General features: G+C 44.4%; 1 protein-coding gene across 2 annotated transcripts in view; it reads right to left on the bottom strand.

The window, feature by feature from the left end:
• LOC124120369 (abnormal spindle-like microcephaly-associated protein homolog) overlaps positions 1-17,901 on the bottom strand; it is a 51,980-nt gene that overhangs the window by 27,882 nt on the left and 6,197 nt on the right. For both annotated transcript variants that reach the window (XM_046483174.2, XM_046483175.2), the window contains exons 3-13: positions 17,626-17,724; positions 17,026-17,175; positions 14,380-14,613; positions 11,997-12,064; positions 10,278-10,419; positions 9,735-9,865; positions 7,677-7,852; positions 7,215-7,360; positions 6,388-6,473; positions 2,885-3,002; positions 637-734 (exon numbers count right to left, since the gene is read on the bottom strand). In XM_046483174.2, the coding sequence (XP_046339130.2) occupies positions 637-734; positions 2,885-3,002; positions 6,388-6,473; positions 7,215-7,360; positions 7,677-7,852; positions 9,735-9,865; positions 10,278-10,419; positions 11,997-12,064; positions 14,380-14,613; positions 17,026-17,175; positions 17,626-17,724 (1,448 nt within the window). The remainder of the gene's footprint in view (positions 1-636; positions 735-2,884; positions 3,003-6,387; positions 6,474-7,214; positions 7,361-7,676; positions 7,853-9,734; positions 9,866-10,277; positions 10,420-11,996; positions 12,065-14,379; positions 14,614-17,025; positions 17,176-17,625; positions 17,725-17,901) is intronic.

The raw sequence follows: 17,901 nt of genomic DNA, 5'->3' as shown, positions 1-17,901 counted from the left end.
TCACGTCAGAACAACCTTTCACCCGGCCAATCAAAGCGTCGCTTACCAGATCGTGAAAGTGACAGTCAGAATCTGTTTTCTTATCATGCAACCTTGAAAACGTTAAAACGGGGTATTCCGAATGACAGTTAGGTCCTTTCGACTGATTCCGTCAAAATTATCATCTATCTCTCGCTTCCGTGGGATAAACATTTGAATGGAGGAGGTGTTGCACAGTATGTGGGAAGCACAATTGCAACCATATATTAGACATTCTGGAATGTTTGTTTGTTCGGTTTTCAAAATTTTAATCGAGAACTGTGTCAACATATTTTTAAAGCGTAGTCTGAAATGGAAGTCGCCAGGTTGAAACGAGTGCGGTTAAGCTCGAGAAAGCTGCGTTCTAATTGGCTGATATCAACTTCTTGTTAGTCGTTTCAGTGGTCGGTCAAAGTTCGCGAAAGGTCGTTCTGATGTGACCCTTAATGGGATGTCCTCAGATCTTTGTTTAGCGGCAGCGAGAACTAAGATCTGATTTTAATGAGATTGCACGATCACTTGACTCGTCTGCCTTCAGGACACGACTCCCCACAGGAAAGGGTTGGGGATGTTCTGTGAATGTCTGACAGTGTACAACACACTAGCTGCAGCACCCACCTTGACCCCGTAGTGCAGACACACAACTCGACACCACTTCAGCAGCATCTCCAGCCTCTCGTTGTCTTGGCTCATCAGACCCCCGCTGTCTCGACGCGCTGCAGCACAAACACAGGTGGACATTGTCCAGGGTGAGTGAGTAAGTCACTGAGCATCGCTGTGCGAATAGTTATGACATGTTGTGGCAGGCTGGAGATATTTACCACTCTATTGAAACTCACTCGCACAGCTAAGAGGAAGATGTGTCAAATTGATCTACTACCAATGCATTGTGATTGTCTGTAATCAGATGGCAATACATTTATGACCAGTTGAAATATCAATAGCTTCGTAAGGGGTAAAAAACAAACAAACGTGTAACAGGATTTATCTAGGATTCCCATTGAAGGCAAATGTCCCAATATCTAACCACGATAAGCTACATATCCAATATATAACCCATGTAATGCTACATATCCAATATCTAACCCACAATATATTATACTTATCCAATATATAACCCGCGATATGCTACACATCCAATATATAACCCACAATATGCTACACATCCAATATATAACCCACGATATGCTACATATCCAATATATAACTAACGTTATGCTACACATCCAATATATAACCCGCGATATGCTACACATCCAATATATAACCCACAATATGCTACATATCCAATATATAACCCGCGTTATGCTACATATCCAATATATAACCCGCGACATGCTACATATCCAATATATAACCAACGTTATGCTACACATCCAATATATAACCCACAATATGCTACACATCCAATATATAACCCACGTTATGCTACACATCCAATATATAACCAACGTTATGCTACATATCCAATATATAACCAACGTTATGCTACATATCCAATATATAACCCACAATGTGCTACATATCCAATATATAACCTACAATATGCTACATATCCAATATATAACCAACGTTATGCTACATATCCAATATATAACCTACAATATGCTACACATCCAATATATAACCCATGTTATGCTACATATCCAATATATAACCCACAATATGCTACATATCCAATATATAACCCACAATATGCTACATATCCAATATATAACCCGCGATATGCTACATATCCAATATATAACCAACGTTATGCTACATATCCAATATATAACCCACAATATGCTACACATCCAATATATAACCCACGTTATGCTACACATCCAATATATAACCCGCGATATGCTACACATCCAATATATAACCAACGTTATGCTACATATCCAATATATAACCCACAATATGCTACACATCCAATATATAACCACGTTATGCTACACATCCAATATATAACCCACAATATGCTACATATCCAATATATAACCCGCGATATGCTACATATCCAATATATAACCAACGTTATGCTACATATCCAATATATAACCCACAATATGCTACACATCCAATATATAACCCACGTTATGCTACACATCCAATATATAACCCGCGATATGCTACACATCCAATATATAACCAACTTTATGCTACATATCCAATATATAACCCACAATATGCTACACATCCAATATATAACCCACGTTTTGCTACATATCCAATATATAACCCGCGATATGCTACACATCCAATATATAACCAACGTTATGCTACATATCCAATATATAACCCACAATATGCTACACATCCAATATATAACCCACAATGTGCTTCATATCCAATATATAACCTACAATATGCTACATATCCAATATATAACCAACGTTATGCTACATATCCAATATATAACCTACAATTTGCTACACATCCAATATATAACTCACGTTATGCTACATATCCAATATATAACCCACAATATGCTACATATCCAATATATAACCCACAATATGCTACATATCCAATATATAACCCACGACATGCTACATAAAAAATCAAAGCCATAATGTGTTACATAAACCAAAATCTAATCCATGATATGCTACAAATCCAATACTTAAGCCACAATATGTTACATAGCGATCACATGAGTGTGTGTGTGATCCTGATTCTACAAAACGAATGAGGGATCATCTGCATCTCCCGAGATAAGTCGTATTTGCCCAGCTAGATACATATGAAGTAGCAAAACATTTGCACCAGATGTCAGGATTTATCTTTAACTTTGTGTGTCTATACGTAAAACACAGTCTGCATTAAGATTCCCCATTCTTGTGGACAATGGGGTCAGTTTCATGTGTGGGCTACCTACCAAGGTTGTCCTCTTGTTTTATCTTGAGGAGTTTCTGCATGTTGACCTTGACCCTGAGTGACTGCTCGAGGAGGGATGTCTCCTCTCGGAGTTGCTCCAAGTTGATCAGCACATCAACCTGTACGGGGTGGAAGTTGGTCATGATCACACAGGGAAGACATTCATAAACACATGTAACAGATTCATAAACATGTGTAACACATTCATAAACACAGGTAACAGATTCATAAACATGTGTAACACATTCATAAACACATGTAACACATTCATAAACACATGTAACACATTCATAAACACATGTAACACATTCATAAACACATGTAACACATTCATAAACACATGTAACACATTCATAAACGCATGTAACACATTCATAAGCACATGTAACACATTCATAAGCACATGTAACACATTCATAAACACAGGTAACACATTCATAAACACAGGTAACACATTCATAAACACATGTAACACATTCATAAGCACAGGTAACAGTCGATACATGTCAGACATTCAAACATTCACATCTGAGAAACATACGATACACAAGTTGGTAAATTACAAACGGATATATCCCAGCCAGGGTCGTCTGTATTGCTAAGTTTGAAGGTCTTGGAGCCTAGGCTGAGACAGTGTTGAGACAGACCTATGTCTGCTTCGGTGAAATATTAGGAAATGTATCAAGAAACAACCCATTGATGAGACTGTAACACACCTGTCATGACATTACAAGACTGTCTCAACAGGCATGGCATACCAGTGACACAGTGCATGTACAAGGCAGCCAAGGCTGTCTGGCATTAAAACAAGATGTCACATGATCAGAATCTGTCACCGAGATGAAACTCAAGTAGGTAAAGTCAAGGGGACATAAGACACATATTCTTGACAAAGTTTGTCCTGATGTGGTGGGTACAGTGAGGTTAACCATGCTGCACTGAGGTTGTGGGGCTGTACTGGGGTTGTGGGAGCTACACTGATGTTGTGGGGCTGTAGTGAGGTTAACCATGCTGCACTGAGGCTGTGGGTGCTGTACTGGGGTTGTGATGGCTGTACTGGGGTTGTGATGGCTGTACTGGGGTTGTGGGGCTGTACTGGGGTTGTGGGAGCTACACTGAGGTTGTGGGTGCTGTACTGGGGTTGTGATGGCTGTACTGGGGTTGTGGGAGCTGCACTGGGGTTGTGGGAGCTACACTGAGGCAGTGGGTGCTGCACTGGGGTTGTGATGGCTGTACTGGGGTTGTGGGGCTGTAATGGGGTTGTAGGAGCTACACTGAGGTTGTGGGGGTTGTACTAGGGTTGTGGGAGCTATACTGAGGTTGTGGGGCTGTACTGGGGCTGTGGGGCTGTAATGGGGTTGTAGGAGCTACACTGAGGTTGTGGGGCTGTCCTGTGGTTGTGGGTGCTGCACTGGGGTTGTGGGAGCTACACTGAGGTTGTGGGGGTGTCCTGTGGTTGTGGGTGCTGCACTGGGGTTGTGGGAGCTACACTGAGGTTGTGGGGCTGTACTGAGGTTGTGGGGTTGTACTGGGGTTGTGGGAGCTACACTGAGGTTGTGGGGCTGTACTGGGGTTGTGGGAGCTACACTGAGGTTGTGGGGCTGTACTGGGGTTGTGGGAGCTGCACTAAGGTTGTGGGGCTGAAGTGGGGTTGTGGGAGCTACACTGAGGTTGTGGGGCTGTACTGGGGTTGTTGGAGCTACACTGAGGTTGTTGGGCTGAAGTCGGGTTGTGGGAGCTACACTGAGGTTGTGGGGCTGTACTGGGGTTGTGGGAGCTACACTGAGGTTGTAGGGGTTTTCTTGGGTTGTGGGAGCTACAATGAGGTTGTGCTGTACTGGGGTTGTGGGGCTGTACTGGATTGGGGGAGCTACACTGAGGTTGTGGGGCTGTACTGGGGTTGTGGGAGCTACACTGAGGTTGTGGGAGTTACACTGAGTTTGTGGGGCTGTCCTTTGGTTGTGGGTGCTGCACTGAGGTTGTAGGAGCTACACTGAGGTTGTGGGGCTGTACTTGGGTTGTGGGAGCTACACTGAGGTTGTGGGGCTGTACTAGGGTTGTGGGAGCTACACTGAGGTTGTAGGAGCTACACTGAGGTTATGGGGCTGTAATTGGGTTGTGGGGGCTACACTGAGGTTGTGGGGCTGTACTGGGGTTGTGGGAGCTACACTGAGGTTGTGGGGCTGTAATTGGGTTGTGGAGCTGTACTGGGGTTGTGGGAGCTACACTGAGGTTGTGGGGCTGTACTGGGGTTGTGTAAGCTACACTGAGGTTGTGGGGCTGTACTGGGGTTGTGTAAGCTACACTGAGGTTGTAGGTCTGTACTGGGGTTGTTGGAGCTACAATGAGGTTGTTGTGCTGTACTGGGGTTGTGGGGCTGTATTTGGGTTGTGTAAGCTACACTGAGATGGGGCTGTGGGAGCTACACTGAGGTTGTGTGGCTGTACTGGGGTTGTGGGAGCTACACTGAGGTTGTGGGAGCTATACTGAGGTTGTGGGGCTGTACTGGGGTTGTGGGAGCTACACTGAGGTTGTGGGAGCTACACTGAGGTTGTGTGGCTGTACTGGGGTTGTGGGAGCTACAATGAGGTGGGAGCTACACTGAGGTTGTGGGGGTTGTACTGGGGTTGTGGGAGCTATACTGAGGTTGTGGGGCTGTACTGGGGTTGTGGGAGCTACACTGAGGTTGTGGGAGCTACACTGAGGTTGTGTGGCTGTACTGGGGTTGTGGGAGCTACAATGAGGTGGGAGCTACACTGAGGTTGTGGGGGTTGTACTGGGGTTGTGGGAGCTACACTGAGGTTGTGGGTGATACACTGAGGTTGTGGAGCTACACTGAGGTTGTGGGGCTGTACTGGGGTTGTGGGAGCTACACTGAGGTTGTGGAGCTGTACTGGGGTTGTGGGAGCTACAAGGAAGTTGTGGGAGCTACACTGAGGTTGTGGGGCTGTACTGGGGTTGTGGGAGCTACACTGAGGTTGTGGAGCTGTACTGGGGTTGTGGGAGCTGCAATGAGGTTGTGGGAGCTACACTGAGGTTGTGGGGCTGTATTGGGTTGTGGGAGCTACATTGAGGTGGGGCTGTACTGGGGTGGGAGCTACACTGAGGTTGTGGGGCTGTACTGGGGTTGTGGGAGCTATTTTGAGGTTGTGGGAGCTACACTGAGGTTGTGGGGCTGTATCTGGGTTGTGTGAGCTACACTGAGGTTGTGGGGCTGTACTGAGGTTGTGGGAGCTACACTGAGGTTGTGGGGCTGTACTGGGGTGGGAGCTACACTGAGGTTGTTGGAGCTACACTGAGGTTGTGGAGCTGCACTGGGGTTGTGGGAGCTACACTGAGGTTGTGGGGCTGTACTGGGGTTGTGGGAGCTACACTGAGGTTGTGGGGCTGTACTGGGGTTTTGGGAGTTACACTGAAGTTGTCAGGACTGTACTGGGGTTTTGGGAGTTACACTGAGGTTGTCAGGGCTGTACAGAGGTTGTGGAAGTTATATTGAGGATGTACCTGGAAGTGAAAGATGAGATGCCATAGAATCTTGAGGGTCTTCTCACGATGTCCATCAACCACATCTCTGGCTCCAATTTTGCCACCTGAAAATGAAAGAGACTTGTAACAAGTGTGTCGTTTGTTTTCAGACTTACACAAATGTGTGAATAGTGGCTACAGAACAGAAGACAGGAAGGGCAAGAACTGATGTTGCTCTTCATTCATACTACAAAGATTGTTAAATCATGATAGCTTGTAAACATTTGAGTCTTGACCAGACAAACCAGAGACTGATATTACAAGCAATGCCCCATATCATCAGGGTACAGAGACATGCAATCAAGAACATCACCAATCGACCACCAGATCCATTTAGTCACCTCTTTAGACAAGCATTGGTAACTTCCGACCAATCATGCTGTCTTAAATCTTATTACTACATTATTGAGTGAGTGAGTTGGGTTTAACGCCGCTTTTGACAGTATTCCAGTTACATCGTGGCGTGTCAGCTCAATGTGGGAGGAAATCCCGAAGTGATGCAGGTCTCAGATGTTTACCACTTTGGTGAAACCCACGAGCACGGGTATGGTGCTGCCAAACCTAGAAACATAGTCGGGGAGAACCGGGATTCGAACCCACAATCATAGGTTTCTGGCGTGCCCAAGGGACGCAACTCTGCACAGCAAATCACGGCGCCTTAGACGACTGGGCCACACGTGCCCCCACTACATTATTGAATTGCATGCAATATCTAAATACCTTTGAAATATAAATAAGGATTTTAATCTTTTCCCAAATTTGCCATTGGGGACTTTCACATTTTGGAAAAAGCGCTGGGCTATTACCATCAACCTTGGCCACATCAAGTCCCCGCTCGGTCAGGGTGCGGAATACCATCTCTATGTTGTGAATCTTCTGTAGTCGGCTGACAGCTGGAGCTCGTAGGCACTTCACTAGATTCCACTCCCCTGTTAGGAGCTCCAACACTCGCCTATGCAAGAGGTTCAAAACACCACATGAAGCATAAATACAACACAATTTTTATAGTCAACTAGGAAACAAATGATCACTTCTCTTTGCTCTAGGTGTATGTTGTTTTTAGCATTCCAAAATATCCTGTGAAGGAAAAAGAAGGACATACTGAATCACATGGCACCCATCATGGGAATCGAACACAGGTTTTCGGCATGAGTCAGCGTCTTCTTATAATATTAAATGATATATTGTAGTTTTATTCTGATTGGTTGCTTTATATTTTAGCAATGTATGAAAAATGAAAGATTATTTCACAATATCTGTATACTTACGAAAGCCTGACACCATCCCTGAGGTCCACTCCAAGCTTGGTGACAGCGTAGTCGAACTCGTCCATGGCCGTCTGGACGTGGGACACGGTGTAGCCGAAGTACGCCAGGTGCTTGGTGACATCCCCCTCCCCACTCAGGTAGTCCCGGGAAAACTGAGTCAGCATGTCCTTGCTTGCCTGGGGAGATGTGGAACGATGGATGCTCAGACTCAAAATACATTCAGACTCATGGAGAGACAAGGGACTCTGGTCAGACGCACGGAGACATAAAACTATGCTCAGACCCACGGATACAAAAAACTACGCTCAGACCCCCCGAGAGACATGGGACTACGCTCAGACCCACCGAGAGACATGTGACTCTGGTCAGACCCACGGAGACATAAAACTATGCTCAGACCCGCGGATACAAAAAACTACGCTCAGACCCACCGAGAGACATGGGACTACGCTCAGACCCACCGAGAGACATGTGACTCTGGTCAGACCCACGGAGACATGAAACTATGCTCAGACGCACGGAGACATAAAACTATGCTCAGACCCGCGGATACAAAAAACTACGCTCAGACCCCCCGAGAGACATGGGACTACGCTCAGACCCACCGAGAGACATGTGACTCTGGTCAGACCCACGGAGACATAAAACTATGCTCAGACCCACGGATACAAAAAACCACGCTCAGACCCCCCGAGAGACATGGGACTACGCTCAGACCCACCGAGAGACATGTGACTCTGGTCAGACCCACGGAGACATGAAACTATGCTCAGACGCACGGAGACATAAAACTATGCTCAGACCCACGGATAGAAAAAACTACGCTCAGACCCCCCGAGAGACATTGGACTACGCTCAGACCCACCAAGAGACATGTGACTCTGGTCAGACCCACGGAGACATAAAACTATGCTCAGACCCACGGAGACATAAAACTACGCTCAGACCCCCCGAGAGACATGGGACTACGCTCAGACCCACCAAGAGACATGTGACTCTGGTCAGACCCACGGAGACATAAAACTATGCTCAGACCCACGGAGACATAAAACTATGCTCAGACCCCCTGAGAGACATGTGACTACGCTCAGACCCACCAAGAGACATGTGACTCTGGTCAGACCCATGGAGACATAAAACTATGCTCAGACCCGCGGATACAAAAAACTACGCTCAGACCCCCCGAGAGACATGGGACTACGCTCAGACCCACCGAGAGACATGTGACTCTGGTCAGACCCACGGAGACATAAAACTATGCTCAGACGCACGGAGACATAAAACTATGCTCAGACATGCGGATACAAAAAACTACGCTCAGACCCCCCGAGAGACATGGGACTACGCTCAGACCCACCAAGAGACATGTGACTCTGGTCAGACCCACGGAGACATAAAACTATGCTCAGACCCACGGAGACATAAAACTACGCTCAGACCCCCCGAGAGACATGGGACTACGCTCAAACCCACCGAGAGACATGTGACTCTGGTCAGACCCATGGAGACATAAAACTATGCTCAGACCCACCGAGACATAAAACTACGCTCAGACCCCCCGAGAGACATAAAACTACGCTCAGACCCCCCGAGAGACATGGGACTACGCTCAGACCCACCAAGAGACATGTGACTCTGGTCAGACCCCCGGAGACATAAAACTATGCTCAGACCCACGGAGACAAAACTACGCTCAGACCCCCCGAGAGACATGGGACTACGCTCAGACCCACCAAGAGACATGTGACTCTGGTCAGACCCACGGAGACATAAAACTACGCTCAGACCCCCCGAGAGACATTTGACTACGCTCAGACCCACCGAGAGACATGTGACTCTGGTCAGACCCACGGTGACATAAAACTACGCTCAGGCACACAGAAAGTCATGAAAGTACATTCATCACGAGAAATTAGAAGCCCTGATGCTAACTGGCTCCACCTCATGCACCTGATATGTCTGCAGAGAGGTATTGTATTGGAGCAAAAGATTGTAACTTAACGAGATTGAGCACCACACATTTTCCTCTATCTTGTGATGCCTTGACCTGCACCTCACCTTGACATCTGAATCCTTGCAGAAGAGGCAGGGGTCGTGCTGTATGAGGCGGGCGGTCTTGGCGTGGTCCAGGAAGTACACGATGAGCAGGAACTTCTTCAACGCATGCTTCGCAATGGCCTCGGCGTACCCTGAAACACGTGTTACGTGGATGAGGGAGCTCAGTTTAAACAGATTGTTGCGGAAGGAAAATCTCAAGGGATTCAGTGAATTTTTTCCCCACTTAACCGACTAATCCAAAGAAGTTGTGAACCAAATATACAAAAAGTCCTGAGCTAAACAAAATTATTTAATTGGTTAGCAAAACATCTATAAAACATAAAATCACAACAAGAATCATCAGGAGATGACATAACTTCTCAATCTGGTGCAATTTGGAAATGGAATTTGACTACTTTTCCACTTTTGGTTCATTGCCATTGGATAACATTTTGTTTAGCTCAGTGAAGAAAAAAAATAATGTACAGTAATTTTCAATATTTTGATATGATGAACACGTTGACCATTCCAGAACATGTAGAGTACGTGGAGGACATGGCTTACCGTCTCTGTAGAGGTGCGGCACGCTGGGGTGGGCATACTCCTGAGCAATGTCTGGGTTACCGAGGAGACGACACAAGATGTATCGAGACAGGCCAATCACATCACTGTTAGACTGAAGAGGCAGCACCTCACCATAGACAGTCTGAAACGTGGATACAAAAACATGATGCATACTTTTTGAAAACCTTCAGGTGATATTTTTAAAAACATTATTAAATAGATACGATTCTTAATAAAGGTAAAGTGATAAAATTTTGTTTTAGACCACATCTACAATCTTGCAGGCATTCATGCCAAGAAATATCTATAAATACTACATCTCAAAATAATAGTCATGGGAAAACACATACCGTATTCGACGTAATAAGCGCCCGGGGCGCTCTCAAAATTAGAAATAGGGGGCTCTTATTAGAATATAATTTTGGTGATATTAAAAACAAGTTTGAAAGATTGTAAATTTTGTGGTTAATGCTGACAGCCTGAAATAATTTAAAAAAGAAATCTGTGTGTATTATACACGATAGATATATTATCGAGAATTTAATTGCCCATAATTAAGGGTGCATATAACAAACGAGTGCGTATTATACACGAATAAATAGGTCTTGTGTACATTGATCAATCGGAAAAGGTGCTTACTGGGTTGTTCACTAGCCAGTATATTAGCAAATAACGCCGTGGGCGCTTATTAGAGCGGGGCGCTTATTACGTTGAATACGGTATTCTGAAAAGCACTGTATGTACAGAAAGCTGACTGTATGTTGACAAAAACTGTAATCCCAACTAGACAAGCTTGAACATCATGGCAACGTGTTTAAAAAACCATGTACCCCACCTTGTATGCAAAATAATTTGAAATAAAGTTTTACAAATCAATTTGGCTGACGCCTTGAAGTCTGATTACAAAGGACATCAAGTTTCTACCAAGAGAGCAACTGTTTACTCTCTCCATGTCTATCACAGTGACACTACACTAAAGTTAAGGTGGTCATCTTAACGATGAAAGTCTTTAACATGAAAAACAAAAGAAACCAAAAGAAAAGGGTTTAGGAATTTTTTTTCGAAGGTGACAGTGTAGGTAACAGTGAGTGAGTGAGTGAGTGAGTGAGTGAGTGAGTGAGTGAGTGAGTGAGTGAGTGAGTGAGTGAGTGAGTGAGTGAGTGAGTGAGTGAGTGAGTGAGTGAGTGAGTGAGTGAGTGAGTGAGTGAGTGAGTGAGTGAGTGAGTGAGTGAGTGAGCGAGCGAGCGAGCGAGTGTCGGGTTTAATGCCGCTTGGTTTTACATCGCTTTTAGCAATATTCCAGCAATATCACGATAGGGAAACCAGAAGTGGGCTTCACACATTCTACCCATGTGGGGGAATCAAACCGGGTCTTCGACATGACGAGAGAACGCTTTAACCACTAGGCTACCCCACTGCCCCAGGTAACAGGGAAAGAAAATTCACATTCACAGTACACATAACACCACATTTTGTAAACAGTTTAAATAATTCACTGGTTGTTGGGGATGAATGAATACATATTGTTTTCCGCCGCATCAGCAATTTTCCAGCTTTTTGCGGTTGTTCAGTTATAAAACCTCATATTGCTTCACATCATATATGGACACAGCATGTTTCGGGCAAACCAACAAAGGGCAAGTAAAACAGATAGTTCAAATGCTCTACACATGTTCCTGTTGTAACTGTCTACATGGTTTACGCCAGGGTGGTGATTACCTCGAGGCCGACCCGGAGCCACAGTGGGTTGTAGCAGAGCAGCATGTCCAGGATCCGCTGCTTGATGCCTGAAACAAGAAGTTTCTCTTGTAGAGCCAGTATTTGAAAACGTGAATCATCAAGTTGGAACACTATCTACCTGTATCATATTCATGATATATATATTGTAATGCTGAAGTGTGGTTATGTAATGACTTAAGATGACAGACACACTTTTTACAAATCATATCCCATGTTTAGACCGCTGACAGTCTGCAGGAATAGTTTAGCTGAGAGGATGTAAACTGGTGTAACCCCATCTGTACCAAGGTGTCACCCAGGGGTCTGGAAAACTTAAAATCCCAATCGGACATGTGCATTTAGGCCACGCCCCCTTCAAATAGCGTATTTTCGTACAACTTTTCACACACATTACAAGTTGTTACGTACAGTGTTCCCTCGTTATTGAGCGCTTTGATTATAGTGCGGTAAAGCATGGCTCCCAATCTTTAGTAAACTCAAGTTTTCCAATGACACAATGTTTTCCCCCATCTCAGAAAACATTATCAGCTGATCACCGCGATCACTAAACACCGGAAATACAAATCAACAAATATCCATCTGACTACCTGGCACCCCATCTCCCAACAGTCTACCCGACACCACATATCCATCTGACTACCTAACACCCCCTCTCCCAGCTGTCTACCCAACACCCCATCTCCCAACTGTCTACCCAACACCCCATCTCCCAACTGTCTACCCAACACCCCATTTTCCAACCTTCTACCCGACACCCCATCTCCCAACCGTCTACCTAACACCCCATCTCCCAACCGTCTACCCGACCCCCGTCTCCCAACCGTCTACCTAACACCCCATTTCCCAACTGTCTACCCAACACCACATATCCATCTGACTACCCAACACCACATATCCATCTGACTACCCAACACCCCATCTCCCAACAGTCTACCCAACACCACATTTCCTAACTGTCTACCCGAACCCCCTCTCCCAACGGTCTACCCAACACTCCATTTCCCAACTGTCTACCCGACACCACATATCCATCTGACTACCCAACACCCCATCTCCCAACGGTCTACCCGACACCCCCATCTCCCAACTGTCTACCCGACACCCCATCTCCCAACTGTCTACCCAACACCCCATCTCCCAACTGTCTACCCAACACCCCATCTCCCAACTGTCTACCCAACACCCCATATCCCAACTGTCTACCCAACACCCCATCTCCCAACTGTCTACCCAACACCCCATCTCCCAACTGACTACCCGACCCCCCATCTCCATACTGTCTACCCAACACCCCATCTCCCAACTGTCTACCCGACCCCCCATCTCCCAACTGTCTACCAAACACCCCATCTCCATACTGTCTACCCAACACCCCATCTCCCAACTGTCTACCCGAACCCCCATCTCCCAACTGTCTACCCGACACCCCATCTCCTTACTGTCTACCCGACCCCCCATCTCCCAACTGTCTACCCAACACCCCATCTCCCAACTGTCTACCTGACCCCCCATCTCCCAACTGTCTACCCGACACCCCATCTCCCAACTGTCTACCCAACACCCCATCTCCATACTGTCTACCAGACACCCCATCTCCCAACTGTCTACCCAACACCCCATCTCCCAACTGTCTACCCAACACCCCATCTCCCAACTGTCTACCCAACACCCCATCTCCCAACTGTCTACCCGACCCCCCATCTCCCAACTGTCTACCCAACACCCCATTTTCCAACCTTCTACCCGACACCACATATCCATGTGACTACCCGACACCCCCTCTCCCAACTGTCTACCCAACACCCCATCTCCATACTGTCTACCCGACACCCCCTTCTCCAAACTGTCTACCCGACACCACCCTCCCAACCGTCTACCCAACACTCCATTTCCCAACTGTCTACCCGACACCACATATCCATCTGACTACCCGACACCCCATCTCCCAACTGTCTACCCAAAACCCCATTTCCTTACTGTCTACCCACCACCACATATCCATCTGACTACCCAACAACCCATTTCCTAACTGTCTACCCGACACCCCCTTCTCCAAACTGTCTACCCGACACCACTGTCTACCCAACACTCCATTTCCCAACTGTCTACCCGACACCACATATCCATCTGACTACCCGACACCCCATCTTCCAACGGTCTACCCACCACCCCCCATCTCCCAACTGTCTACCCAACACCCCATTTCCTAACTGTCTACCCACCACCACATATCCATCTGACTACCCAACAAGCCATTTCCTAACTGTCTACCCGACCCCCGTCTCCCAACCCTCCATTTCCCAACTGTCTACCCGACACCCCATATCCATCTGACTACCCGACACCCCATCTCCCCACCAACCTATGTCTGCGTGCACCATCCTGTCTCTCCTGACCGAGATCCTTTTCTTCTCCACCTCATACTCCAGCTTCAGGATGACACTGACAGTTTTCTCCGACTGATACAACTGACATGCTGCGCGGCGGAGACGGTTGAGCCGGCGCCGGGCAGTGTAAGCTCGGATAGACAGCACTTCCTTCGTTGGTGCGAGGCAAGCGGAGGTCTTGATGTCCGTGTTGAGGGTACCAGCATCAACTGGAGTGACACACAAATATTTCTCAACACCCACGTCACTACTGATCGGACACATAGATACAATAGTCATGTGTACATCACAAAGGATCTTAAGCCTCTATACTTAAAACTTCAAAATTTCTTTTTCCACAACAGTAGGTCAGTGGTCAAAATAAAACTACAAATAAAATCTTGCACATATTAAACATGTTAAACATCTGGAAAAGTTAGAAAATAAGAGTTTACTTTTCATGACAAATCAAAGTATTACCGGTATTTGTTTTACATATTGTCCTGTTTTGAAGATTCTTTTTATTACTGAAATTAGTGATTTTAGGGTCTGTGGATCTGCAAACAAATTAATTAGATCAAAACTGCAAAGAATAATTTTGTCTGTCTACAGGATGACATGAATTAACCAAATGTAAACTTAACTGTATATATCAGACAGGCCATAGGTATTACTTCCTCCTGAGATGATGGAGAGATTCATTCAGTGATTTATTACTTATGTGAGTCGGGACCGATGAAAACTGTTTAAACAGCATCAGTGGAAATAATAGGCACACACTGGAATGATCTGCCATGTCAAATGCACCCTTTGTGTCAGATGAAATTACTTATTTTGAATATTTTACCTACTCATTAACCAGGTGGGTGAGGAGAAAAGGAAATGAACTGCACTGGAGTATCAGCACTACATCCACTGTACAGGGATTTATGTAGGATTCCTAACTAAATGTTGGCAGGAATAATTGGGCAAAAGTAATCATTTCTTAAAATTCGGAAATTTGTTAAAATGTTATTTTCTCAAATTAGGAGGTATTTTAAATTGTAACAATGTAACAGTGTAAAACTGCGAGCAACGTTTCAGTTCTCTTTATTGGTCCTGTTATCAGATACATATAGAATACTAAACGAGCTCCCGTGTAATACCACAACTATTCATGAGTTTCATAAAATTGGTTTTACACGGGAGCGAGTTTAGTATTTTATTTATTACTTGTCATTTACAACGTTTTGAGAATTATACTGTTGAGTATTAATAGGCTGACACCTACACGATCCACGGCATAGTCCAATTGAGTTTAACAGAATAATACTTCAAACACGTCAAAAGTTGAAATGTATGAATTTAATACCATACAACGGTCCACCTTTAGAATTCACAAAATTATCGTAGGGCTAAAACTATCGCAACTCACATACTTTAACTTAGACTAACGATTGTCGTTGCGCTACAATACGATCACCTTGTGGAACAGGCCTTGCACCTCAAAGTTTACAATAACGTCACAATACCCGATGACGTAATTTGTGGAATTGTGTTGCAAGATCCACCGGCGAAATAATGGCATGTGACGGCATGTTGAGAGCTTTCAACATTTGTTCATGAAACATGTTCTGAGAGTTCATAAGCACGCGTTTTGGTATTACACAATGTGTAATACAGCAGTATGTGTATTAAACGGTCGATATCTTCATGGGCAAGTAATAAATACAAGTTATCTCTATAAAGCCATACCATTGGTTATAACTACAGTAAACTAACTACGGTTATAACCAACTCAAAGGGACCACTTATTTTAGTTCGTTATAACCGTAGTTTGTTATAAGCATATATACAGCATATATATACAGCAAATGGACGAGATCAAAACACATTTCATTATATCCATCAGTTCATTATACATGTTATAAGTGTGTTCGTTTTAAACGTAGTTTACTGTATATTAAACTATTTTATCATTTAACTTAAGCATTTATCCATGACATAAGCTTATGACATAAAAACATGTATGTCATACCCCAATGACATAAGTATGCAAATTAGATATGCAAATTAGATAACCGAAAGAGCGAGCGGTTTGATTTGAAACTATATATCATAAGTGAAGTTACACCAGAGATATAATCAGATTACACAGAATCGTTGTTGTTACCGTTATTAAAGTTTCAATTATTCTGCAAAAGTCTGTTCAAGTATTTTGTTTAAAATAATCCGAGGAACTTTTTTTCTCAGCGAATTGTTTATTTTGGTTTACATGGCTATGGAAAACATGTATCACTACGCACGATCTATACCTAAGATTTCGACAAGTTGCTGATGTTAATGTTTAATGCAATTATTCCTTATTTTGGAAGCAAAAATGTGAAAATAATAAATAGAATTCATCACTCGTGTTTTTTAATATGGGAAATATCAACCTTGTCCCGTTAATCGGAATTTGCCTCGCCAAAGGCTCGGCAAATACCAATTAACTAAGACTCGGTTGATATTTCCCATATTAAAAAACACTCGTGATGAATCCTCTATGTAATTCCAATTTTGGGAATATGCACCTACATCGGCTGAAGACCGTGAGAAGGTCTATATAAGTCCCTGACTGTATGAGGACCAGTATTGTTTATTGTGAATACTGCAGTACGAACCCCTGATTTTGTTGACCACGTAGTTGTATTCATCAGGTGGCGTGAGGACGAAGTTGAGCCAGTGTACGAAGCCCCGGTCCTGCTTCTCCATCCACCGCTCGTCATAGTACATGTTCTTGGCTGCATATGGAAGAGGATGCCTTGGCATGCCTACAACACAGGAGGACATGTTCTTTACAATGTCAGCAACAGAAATGGAAATGTGCAAGGAAGAATAATTTTAATCAATGAAAACGGTTATTTGAAACGTTTGTCTTGTCATAATATACTGTCACCTTCAATCACACTAACTGGTCACTATAGTTAAAATGGAAGTCAATCAACCATGAGAGTTTCAACTGCGGCAATTCAGAAATGACTTGTGATTTTAGATGCATGAGATAGGGTTCCGTCCTTAAAATGGATGAATTCATTTCACCATAAGATAGTGAGTGAGTTAAACTTTAACATGTTTAATGTCACATCGGCAATATTTCAGCCATATCGTGACGCATTAGATATTTAAGCAGTTGCCCCTTTATTTTCACTGATATTGATAATTATTCATTTTCTAAATCGCCATGTTTCTTTTGTGAAGCAGATTGAGAATAAATCACTCACCTTGTTTTCCTTTCTTGACAAGAATCAGCTTGGACTGTGCCAAGCCTTTAACAGGAGGCTTACTTTTCTTGGTCGTCGCTGTTAACCGAGACAGGAATCCTGCAATATGTCAGTCATCAGCTTCATTTCTCACATGTTTATGAAAGAAGATACATATTATATGCAGTTGTAATGATTCTTCTTAAAAAAATTGGTGGAGTGGGGGTGTGTGGAAATATAGTTAGAATTGGGAGCAGTTTTAGGAAGATAAGGTGGCACCTATGAAAATGGTAAACT

This window comes from Haliotis rufescens, unplaced genomic scaffold (genome assembly GCF_023055435.1).
Source record: "Haliotis rufescens isolate VD_foot unplaced genomic scaffold, xgHalRufe1.0.p SCAF_8, whole genome shotgun sequence".
Taxonomy (NCBI): Eukaryota; Metazoa; Mollusca; class Gastropoda; order Lepetellida; family Haliotidae; genus Haliotis; species Haliotis rufescens.
This window is presented reverse-complemented; position numbering and strand designations above follow the sequence as displayed.